General features: G+C 38.2%; 1 protein-coding gene across 2 annotated transcripts in view; it reads left to right on the top strand.

The window, feature by feature from the left end:
* The first annotated feature begins 18 nt into the window (after window positions 1–18).
* The window catches only part of si:dkey-246g23.2 (solute carrier family 66 member 2), a 106,537-nt gene continuing 94,681 nt past the window's right edge, over window positions 19–11,874 (top strand). Inside the window, exons 1-3 of one of the 2 annotated variants that reach the window (XM_041795317.1) lie at window positions 19–120; window positions 3,698–3,953; window positions 4,403–4,536. In XM_041795317.1, coding sequence (XP_041651251.1) covers window positions 3,745–3,953; window positions 4,403–4,536 — 343 coding nt within the window. In that variant the 5' untranslated portion in view covers window positions 19–120; window positions 3,698–3,744. Of the gene's footprint in view, window positions 121–183; window positions 301–3,697; window positions 3,954–4,402; window positions 4,537–11,874 lie in introns of those variants that run through there. The other variant, XM_041795318.1, reaches the window with a different exon arrangement.

Genomic DNA, 11,874 nt, shown 5'->3' with positions numbered 1-11,874 from the left:
AGTTTATGATCTTTAAGACCCCCCGAAGACTTAGTCTTCAGCGGTATTGGGTCATTTTAATCATACTTTATCACATTAAGCGCTACAACGACTTTTATATTTGATGCTGGAATCTGGAAGGTGAGAATTGTGTCAAACAGCGGTATTTATCAGTGCACGCGCGTGGTTACTCATGCACGTTTCTGCTCTCATGTGCACGACTTGGCATGAGAAAGTTAGAGCAGTAAGGGAGCCCAGGTTTTGTATGACGCTGAAACTTTTTCTTTGTGGGTTTCGAGGAGTGAAAGGCGCAGTGAATCGGTGAGTAAAAGCTGAAAGATTTCCACGCTTTACCTGGAAACTGTTTTTCCTGCTGCTGATGCATTAAATCCATACAAGGAGCGATACACAAACAAGCTGCTGGGACCTGCTCGAGTGATGTGACCGCGCTATTTAAAGCTAATAGAAAATTTTAGTGTCAGACTTTATCAGGCAACGGAGTTTGGGTGGTTAAATATTACTACACTGAGTGATATATTCCACATTAGACTCGTTAAAACTACTCCTAATGCTTATAATTATTAATAACCATGTAACCAGACAATTAAATGGCTGTTTTTCCGTGTGCTGCTGCTGTTTACTCCCCTTCAAACCACAACAGATGCCTGTATGTTTAGGCATGTTAGTGGCCCAACCCCACGAAGCAATGCCTTGCTTACATAACAGAGCTTGTTCTGTTACTTGAGGTAGCCCCACGCATTTTAGCTGTGGTATGAGGCTCCTTTTTACACCAGCAGGCAAAGGAAACGGTCAAAGACGCCCTAGATTGTTCAATCACAGAGTAATGTTTAACTGTGGGAACTCTTTAAAAGACTTTTATAGATCATACTCAAGGATCTCTGCAGGTTTGCATTCATTGTGTACAGTGAATACTCTACAGAGACGAGAGAGACCTCTTTACTAAAGTTAGGAGAAGCCAACAGCTGTCTTCTTCTCTATCAGTTTTACTCAGTTCTTGATAACAGAAAGGTTTCAGGTGGGATATGGTCAACATTGTACTCCAACTAGAAGAAAAGTTAAGTTAAATGACATCTTAGACAGCTTTTCTGCAGGAGTATTGAAATAACCTACGATCACCAATAATACCTAGTGTGCTTAAAAGTCGCCACCATAGAACCAGTCAGTGAGGTTTTGTTATTTTGCCATGACTGCTTGTTATTGTGTTGACCCGGTGTTGGCTGACCCTAAGCTACACCGTGACTTGTCACCTGACTCCACATGATTGACACTAACCACCAACTATGTACGGAAGAATGACCTTATATATTAGTTTAACAAAGGAGCAAGAATGATATTGTTATTACACTCCACAAGCCATGTCTACCCACACTGTTTACTCAGAAATAGCACACCATATGTGTGCAGACTCAAACTGGCTATAAAATTAAACAACCTCTACATACAGGAGCTGTTTTTTCTGCTTTATAAAAGCACATTGTCAGAACTCATTTCAGTTTGGCGCTTCTGGGAAAGAGGGAATTACTAAATGAACTTTCTGACTTTTAAATCACACCAAGAATGGCTGCTAATGCTGTTATTTGAGGGATTATGCTGCTTAAGTGATTGCTTAGTAGTAACAAAGCATGAAAACATTTGTGATTATAGTTTAAACTGTGTAAACACTAAAAATGAAGAGCCGATACACTGAAAATTAATGGTTTTTGTGCTACCAGTATTTCCAATAAACACATCACAAAGGTTTATTGGAATAAATTAGGAAATTATTTTATTGTGAACAAGCAGAACTTTCTTACTCTACATGCTTAACATTATATCTATTTGATAGAAACCAAGCTGTAATGGTCATTCTCTGACACTATTTTAGTTCAGTAAACTAAATTCAAAACTGCAGCAAAGATGAGCCAAAAATGGCAAAAAATGTATGTAGATACATCCCTGTTTATGAAGGAGCTTTATATAATATCAAAGTGGCTCATGTTTAAATTATGATTAAAAGAGCTCTGATCAGCTGATTGACTCAAAACACCTGCAAAGGTTTCCTGAGCTTTCATTCTCTCACTCTGGTTCAGTGCACACAACCATAATCATAGGGAGGACTGCTGACTTGACAAATGTGCAGAGGACAATCTTGACACCCTTCACAAGGAGGGTAAACCTCAGACGGTCACTTCTGAAAGGTCAGACTGTGCTCAGAGGCTGTATCAAAGCAGATTCATGGAAAGTTGACAGGAAGAGAAAGGTGTGGTAAAAAAAGGTGCACAAGCAACAGGAATGAGCTTGGCCTTCAGTGGGTTGTCAAACAAAGCAGATTCAAGAACTTACAGGAACTTCACAAGGAGTGGACTGAGGCTGGAGTCAGTGGATCAGGAGCCACCACACACACAAGTGGTCTTTAGTCTTTTTTTGAAGTGAAAGTAATTTTACTATTTGGAAATCAAGGTCCCAGAGTCTGCGGGGAGATCACAGAGGCAAGAAACAAGAGGTGCACCGATCGATTGGCCAAAATCGGTATCGGTGCTGATTTCCTTAATTTTAGGAGATCGGCCGATCGTTTTAAATGAGATCGGTGGATAAGATCGGTTTCATATGCCTCTACCTACTAAAATGTGAAAAATGAAAGACTAAAGGAACTGATATAATTTAGTAGTTTGGACAGCAATGCTTTAAACTTTACATTTATATTTGAGAGAACTATCTCATGTGCAGTTAAAACAACAAGTTTGTATTGTTTCACGGGTATTGTTCAATGTTATTCAATAAAATAAGATTGAAACATTAAAGGTGTATGCTGTCAGTTATAAGAAAATCGGTATCAGCCAAAATCGGAATCGGCAGGTCAGGCTTTTTAAAGACCGGTGATCGGCCAGAAATTTGCAATCGGGGCACCCCTAAAAGAAACCAATGTGCTTGAATGTGTCATCTGCAGCTGTTGGCCCACTGGTCTTTATCAAGTCCAGAGTCAGCGCTGTCAGCTGTCTACCAGGAGATTTTAGAGCTCTCTAATGCTTCTGTCTTCTGAGAAGCTTCATGGAGATACTGATTTCCTTTTCACCTGCCCGCAGTGAAGCCAAAACCACCAGAACCTGGTTTGCTGAACATGGTATGACTGTGTTTGATTGGCCACTCTGGTCTAGCACCCAGCAATGCCACAGACTGATTGGCTCCATGCCAAATAGCGTAGATGCAGTACTTTGTGTAAAAGGAGCACCAACCAATTACTGAGTGCATAATTGAACACGATAATACAGAAAATCAATGTTTCTGTATGAAAGACAGTTTTTCACTGGTGTTTTGGGGTTTTCTAATATTTTGAGATAGTGGCTTTGTTGTTATTTTTGTGAGCTGTAAGCCGTAATCATCAAGAAAAAAACAGAAAAAGTCTTGAAATATTTCACTGTATGTGAGACGTATCTAGAATATATTGACGTTCCACTTTCTGAATGAAATTATGGGGGAAACGAACTTTTTCAGTGTCTTTTTATTTTTCAAAGAATGTACCTGTATTCATTTTTTAATCTGCTTAGACTTTTCTCATGCCTCTATTTAACATGTAAAAACTATCGTTCTGTATAATATGTAATAATGACAACTGATATTCAAACTCAGACATATTCCTCTTCTATTACTGTATACATCATATGATTTATTAGCAATAACTCGTTATTTAATGTAGACCTGTCTTCCTGTTCTCCCTTAGGTGTAACCTCTAAACCCTCTGGACTCCACTGAGTGTCTCTGGTCGTGATGGAAGAAGAGGTGCTTCTGCAGGATGACGATGTCGAGGGCTCATGGACGTTGCTGTCCTGGCTGGCGTCCTGTCTCATGGTGTTTGGAGGGGCGCTGCCTTACGTGCCGCAGTACCAGGAGATTCAGAGGAGCAACAACAGCGAGGGCTTCTCCACCAGAGTGTGCCTAGTCCTGCTCATAGCAAACATCCTGCGCATCTTCTTCTGGTAATAGAGGGGGAGCTTTGATTCTGTAATTTCCTCTGTTTACAATCCAACTTCCTTTATTTTTTTTTTCATTTACGAGGCACAGGGAATTTACAAGGCCATCCCTCAGATCTGTCATAAGGTCTGATATAAATGGAAAAGGGAGAAAGCTCACAAAAGTGATTTATTATGGTATCTAAGGCCATATGCTATCGGCTTTGAGGCTTCCTTTTATAAATCAGAGAGCATAGGTCATCGTTCTGCTAGAAATTCAATAAAAGCATCTTAATAAAATATGACTGAACATTGTATTATTAAAAAGAGTTTCTGTGCTGCTCACAGCCTCTGACTGAATTCATAGAACTGAATTGGACTCTGTTGAGTGTTAAATGTGCTACCAGCTCTGTTGTAGGTGTGTTCTTTGAGCCCTTTCTGGAATATCACATTTTGTTTTTGTTTTGTCCTTACAGGATAGGGAAGCAGTTTGAGCTCACTTTGCTGCTCCAAAGCGTGGTGATGATCCTTGCCATGTTTGCCATGCTCCACCTCTGCTGCATGGTCCAAAACACCAACCGAGTGAGCACCAAGCAACACCGACTCTCAGGTAACCTGCTTTGTGATTAAAAACAGCTCAACGGATAACATTACACCTGAAACAACACTGCAGCATGTGTTGCCATCTACAACACAATTTAATGGTTATTAACCATGGGGAACTCAAGTTTAAGACTCAGACTCAAGTTGATTAAGTTGTACACAGATGTGAATTAAAACCTGACTTTGACTCACCCCTAAAAGACTTCATACTCAGTCTCAAGGTTTGGGACTCATGCCCAGCCTTTTAATTTTGTTTTCCTGGTGCATTATAAAAACAAGCTGAATGCCATTCTCTTACATCATGCAAAATCCTCTGTGTCTGGTTTGTGAGTGGCATACATGATACATGAGGTGCCAACCAGATTCAAGAGAAGTGCTGCCTCAAACCTTGAAAGTTATGCAGAAGCTCTGCATGTATTTAGTCTTTCATAACACCCTTGCAAAGCCCATCACAGGTTACAGCAGGGCAGATGACAGAGCATTCAGAGAGAGGAGGAACTCTAAGTATATAGAACAGGGAGGGTAAGAAGTCAGCCTCTGTGGTGACTTCTTATATGATAATGCACATTTGTCTTCATCTAAATTGCAGCTTCTGTCATTAAGTACCAAACTAGTGTGGATCTGTGTATAACACACATGGTCTTTTTAAGACTCACCATCTAACACATCGTTATATCAGAGATGAAGTGGAGACAGCGATAGTTAAGCAGTAATCATTGCAGCTTTTTCTGCATAAACTGTCTCTGTAAATGTGTATTGCAACACTGTGACCTAACAGTGTGTCAGTTATTGCATTACACTTAGCACTGCACACTTGTTGTCCACACTTCATCCGTTAAAAATCAGATTCTTTGCCCTGTAAATTTCAGTTTTCCCCTTAACTAATATGACATCTAGTACTTTTATTATAAATGTGGAGAAACAGGAGTTTGCTGCTTTATATCAACGAGCATTTGATGGCAGTGAGCTGAATACTGTTGTTTCATTGTTGATGCAAGTCAGAGCATAACTACAAACATGGATATAAATATAAAATAATACACCACTAGCTCTGCTTTGTAAAACAATCTAACCAGCTATACCAGTCAGAGACAGGGTGTCCACGGGTTCTTAAAAAGTTTAAAAAATCTTAAATGAAAGACAATGAGGTCTTAAATTTTGTAGCTTTCCAAATTTCATTTTCACCATGAGGTTGAGTTTTTCTGTTTGTTTTTAAAATCTTATCTTAATCACAGGTGAGATTTTTTTGGAACCATGCAGATCTGACCGCACTGAGCTGTCAGTCCTCAGAGCTTCTCTAGTTGGAGCTGAAGAGCAAAGTTTGTAAAAAGCTACTTTAACACTGTTAGGCACTGGTTAGGCTCCTCAAGGTCATTTAACAAAGAAAAGACCCAGCATTGTCAGCTACCTTATGGTATCAAACTCAGGTATTTTCCCTCAGATTCACAAAATTCTCTAAAAAAGCTCTATTTTGATACTATGTTAAGAAATAATACTGGCATTTTTTCTATATTGTCAGATTTTTATTCTATAATAGCACCAAATTTTACAAAACAGTACTGCTAATGAAATGGGTAAGAAAATTGAAAGTGCAATAGGGTCTTAAAAAGCGCAAAGAGGCTCTTGGAAAGTACTGAATTTGATGTCAGATTTTCTGCATGTACCCTGCGGGGACCCTCCTGGTGCCTTTTCATCTCCTTTCCTTGTTCATGTTAATGAGAGTGACAGAGAGAGAAACAGGAACAGGATGGCAGGCTAAAAACACTCTGTGCCGCACGGCTACATGCTGCATCAGAGGAAGTGGAGAAATCAGGCAGAATGTGTCGCTGATGCTCACTCACATACCTGCTGTCAGGACGGGGTGTCGGGGTCTACTGTAGTGAAGAAATAACCATCACTGCCACTATTACAAATACTGCTACTACTTCTACTACTTCTACTTTGACCTTTAACGTACTTATAACAACCAGAGATGCACAATATTGGATACATTGAATTTTTTTTTTTTTTTTTTAACATCGGATTTTCTGGATTTTCTGATGTGCAGATATTTTCAAACCAATCTAAGCCAATATTGATATTGATACTAAGATATACACAACTTTTTAATTGTAAAAAGACAAAGTCTTTCCTGTGCTAAAAATGGCCTTTTAATGAAATCAGCCCTCCTTATTAAACAGCAGGTTTGCATGGTTGGTTCCCTGACACAGTCCCGAAAAGTGCTCGAAATGATTCAATAAATGCAAAAAATTAAGCTAGCTGTAGTTGAGACCTTAAATTTCAGTCCTTAGAGCAGTATTTTCCAACCATTTTATCTTGGAGTCCCCCTACATGTACCTAACAAATGGCCTATCAGTCAGCTGTAAATATTGGCAGGAATTTTCACATCTACTGATGCGGATAATTGAGTTTTGGAGCTAATATCTCATTATCAATACTATGTCAATAATATAATGCATTCATAATAAAATTAAATTCAAACAAACAACATACATACACACAAATAAATCAATATTTTTCCAGTTTACTTAGCCAGGCTAGTCCAACTGAGATCAGAGATCTCTTTTTCAAGAGAGACCAAGAAGTGCAGCAACACTGTTACAGAACTCAGAAACACTTAAGAATGCACAGTGCACAATAGATAAATACAATAATAATCTAACACCAGCTAGTTACTTGGGATGAACATTTGGGAAAATAATATTTTTTTCCCAAAATTGTGATTGAAATTTGATATGCAATTATTTCTGAAGTTCCTCATCCTATGAATTTTCCAGCAAACACACTCAATAAGTCATTCTATATTATAACTAACAAAGTATTAGATTAGACAAGGGCTATGGTGTTGATTTTGACACCTATTGCAAATTGGATATGAATTTTTGTGTAGAAGGGAGTGATCATTTTTATGTCTTTCTCATACTCAATAAGAAAAAAACGTACAAAAATTAAAAAAGGATTTTTTTGTAGACTATTCTTAAAAAATTACACTTGAATGATTGTATGATATGTAATGCATATCATGCCTGCTGCAAAAAAAAGTTGTTAACTGGTACTTTAGCACAAATTTCAGGTTAAAGAAATATTGCACCATAAAGTTTGGATTCAAGACTTTTCATCTAAGATTGAAAACTCTCAGAGTCACCAGGTCTGCAGTTTAAAATCAGTCTGCAGATCATTCCAAGAAAAGGTGCAAAAACCACAAGACTTCTACTCCAACTCAGTTCAGATTTTGGAGCAACTGTACAATATCAAACAAATGAAGGTTAGTGGAGCGCTAGTCTGAATCTTTTTTGCTCTAATAGCTTTATAAGTGAAGAAATACCAATGTGGGAGATGGCGTGTGCTTGGAGGAGTCCAGCTGACTTTGGTTTGGTGGGTTATTTAGTGAGAAATCCCAAGTTTGTGATTAAACTCAGTCCACCATGATATAGTGCCCAATCAAACAATCAACCTTTATTTATACTTGAGACATCATTTACAATGATGTCAAGCCAAATACAGAAGAAATTCAGAGAATTCAAAGAGCAGAGATTGATAAAAGGACCTTAAAATCATCAAACTATGGATGCTAACCGAGCATGATGGATTAAGGCAATTAAAGAAATGCTCAGAGATTAAAATTGTAAAAATGAATATAAAGGATACACTTGAATAAGACTACTAAAAGACAGAAGGTTGGAGGATTAGAATTGAATTTCTAAAAAGACCAGGACTCTGACAGAAATGGAGAAACAGGGTTTGTGTTTTGTTAGTAAAACCCAAGTAAGACCTTCAATTTATTTGCAGCTTAATCAGATAAACTGATAAATAAAATCAGACTTCAGTCAGTGAATGTTTGATTCTTAGAGCTGTCAAACCAAGAGAAATGTTTTATTCATTATTAACAGCGTCTGAAGGCCAGTCAGGTTAGTTTACTATCGACCATGTGACTAGTGTATTCATTTTTATTAGTATTTATTAAAACCATAAGAGACCTGACTTGGACTTGCAGTTGCCCCTAAACTTGAGACCTGACTTGGACTGCAGTAGCTGACCTGTGTCCGTCTGGGGAGTACGGCACATCCAGTCCCCTGTGTCAGCAGTCTTAATGCCAAATACTTCAATTCCTATTTCTCATCAAAAGAGGGAGCTATAGGAAAAGCTAAAATGAAGAGCTGCTACTTTAAAGTTCTTCATCTCTGTGGGCCTTTTTCAGACACTTCTGCTGATGGTAGAGCTTAAAGGTTAATGCAAATACTGACATTATAGATATTAAAATATGTAGAAATGTGCAAAGGGAAGCAGAGCTGTTCCATGACTATTCTGGTCACTGTTACGTCTCTCATGGGCTCAGTCTATTTCTGTTCATCTATTCTGGGCACGTGTTTGTGTGTGGTTTCCATATTCGTATGCTGTGTGGAAAGAAGGATGAGGATTGGTGAACTATCGAAGAAGACTCAGACAAATAAGCAAATATCAGCCTCTGCAGCACACTGTTTGTGTGTGTGTTTGTGTCCTTTAGAGTCTCTGTGTGTTATGTGTCGTGTCTGTGGGTGCACAGATTATTTTCAGGGTCACTCTTTGAAGGGTGCTGTCTTTTATGAGTGGTTGTCTTTTATTATAGACACTGTAGTTGATTGGTTTTGTGCTGACAGATATTCAGTCTTAGTGCGATGTTTTATTAGATCACATCTACGGTAGTAAAAATGAATTATGGGATCTTTGTAACACTCTGATCATGTCGAGCACTGTGTGCTGTTAAAGGCATCGGCTAATATATGTGCTTGAGTTTACATTTATTGTTTTATAAGGAGGAAAATGTATAGTTTTGTAGCTGTGGATTGTCATAATACCACTATTTAATAAATTGTTTGATTGATATCAAATGACATTGAAACTCACAACATGTCCTGTGCACTTTATATTGAGAAATTCCCTCTTTTTTCAGTTTCACTGAATTTTTTACATCATAATCCTTTGAATACACAGAAAAAGATGAATCATCCAGACTGTACCACCACATATCTGCAGTTTGTAGTGGTGATTTAGAAAAACAGACATATACAGTGAAAAATTATTTGCCCCCTTTCTGATTTCTTACTTTTTATGCATATTTGTCAAACTTATATATTTCAGATCATGAGACAAATTTCTGTATTAGACAAAGATAACCTGAGTAAACACAAACTACAGTTTTTAAATGATGATTTCATTTATGAAGGGAAAATGCCATCCAACCCTACCTGGCCCCTCAACCTTATGACTGGTGGCAACAACTGCACGCAAGCGTTTGTAAAAATTAGAAGTGAGTCTTTCACATCACTGTGGAGGAATTTTGGCCCCACTCTTCTTTGCAGAGTTGTTTTAAATCATCCACATTGCCAGTTTAAGGTCACACCACAGCATCTTGACTCTGACTTTGACTGGGCCAATCCAAGACCTTCATTCTTTTTAAGCCACCCAGAGTTGTGTTTGGTATCATTTTCCTGCTGCCTAACCTAAGAGCGCTTGATCCCATGTTGATGTTAGCATCTTTGCTAACACACAACTTTGGTTTTATCCAAACTTCATTAGTCAGCTTTTAAAATTTACCATTAAGGAGACCTGGGTCTGTCTCCTCACTCATCACCTTCACCTCTTCACCCCTAGACATCCCGCTGGAAAACTAAGGGAAGAAGTTGTGGTCATATGATTGAATTGCATTGTGATGCTTTTAAAGTGTCAAGGTTTTCAGATTAATCATAATGTTAACATGTTAACATTAAGAGGCCTAAAAAATAATGGATAGTACTTCATTTATCAAAAAAGTATTAAATATTTTGTCAGCCTTATCATCAAATAACCTTTGTTCATGCACATATGAAGGTTTTCATGTTTACTTTTGTTTCTTCAGACTAAAAGTTTGCCTTGTCCCTGTGTTTATTATTCAGTATATACTGGAGTTTAATATCAAACATGATAAAATGATTTGAAATCTGTACTTTTAGATTTCCAGCCAATCTTAATAATACCGCGTTAGTACTGATATGTTTCAGGAAGTGATTATTGTGATTAGGGTTGTTCCGATTCCAGTATCGGAAATACGTCCAATACTGCTTAAAATGCAGGTATCAGTGTCAGCGAGTACACAAGTTTATTCACCGATCCGATACAGTTGGGTTTAACTTTATATTTGGCTTTTTTTAGCCATGCTAAATGTTAGCACCTTAAACAGAGGCACTGCATGCACAGGCTACTGCTTTTAGAGCAGCAAACAGGAACCAAAGGACCCACTGCAGCAGCAAAGAATGATGGCTGTGTGACAGTTTTCTCTGTGAACTCGTGTGACTTTTGGGGACTGAAATGATTGAATCTACTCCAGTAAACCTGATATTGAACATCTTTTTTCCATTTTAATTTATTACCACTAGCTCAAATGCTAAATTGAATGCTAACCGCCATATTGTTTAGCCAGTTGCAGGCTGTTCTGTAATCATGTGATGCTGCCTGGCTAGAGCATAATGGAGAGAGATAGAGAGAGCAGTGAAACTCAGTAATCAGCAGAAAAACAACTTTAGGGTCACAGAGATACTGTGCATTATGATTCTATTTGTTGAGCCATGTTCTGAGTCAAATATAGGTCTAAAATAATTTACTAGTCTGCACAGTCAGTCCAGAAAGTTCTCACTGGTATTGGAACATCCCTAATCATAATTAGAGATATTAGTGTTGTTACATCTCTATAAGTGGTATTGATCAGCTTGATGCCAGGTGAATCAGTTCAACCATTGGAAAAAAACTCTGCAGGGATCATTCTTACTGTGTGTAGAAATTTCTCTAATTATAATTGCAGTGTGCAGGTTAGAGCTTTTTCCTTGGAGTCCCCCTATATGTGCCTAAGAAAAGTGTAATCCCCCCAGGACCCACGAGAGAAGAAAAAGTGACACACTGCCGTCAAATCAACATATATTTGAATTGTTTCAGTGATAAAACCCTAAAAGGGCCATGCATGCTTATGCATGCTTTTCTTATCTAAATGCCATTGTACAAACTACTTAGTAACTGCTTTATCATTGTTTTAGTCAATATTTGCAAATCTAATTTTGGCAGCCTCAGAGCAGACAAAGCCTCGCACACCCCCTAAGATCCCTGGCGCCCCCTGGGGAAGTCCCAAACCCCAGGTTGGGAACCAATGGCCTGACATTCAAGCGCCATCTGGATCACATAACTGCCAACAACCTATCGGACAAATATCAGCAAATAATGTTGCATGAACAGATGTCAGTAGCAAAAAGAACATAGTTTTGCAATCAGCTCAAATGTTATTTTTAACAGCAGTTTTGTCTCTGATTATCACAGTAGTCTACAATCTACCAAAGAACTT

The sequence above is a fragment of the Cheilinus undulatus genome, linkage group 9, assembly GCF_018320785.1.
Source record: "Cheilinus undulatus linkage group 9, ASM1832078v1, whole genome shotgun sequence".
In the NCBI taxonomy this organism is placed as follows: domain Eukaryota; kingdom Metazoa; phylum Chordata; class Actinopteri; order Labriformes; family Labridae; genus Cheilinus; species Cheilinus undulatus.
Note: the sequence above shows the minus strand (reverse complement) of the source record. Positions and strands in the feature narration are given on the sequence as shown.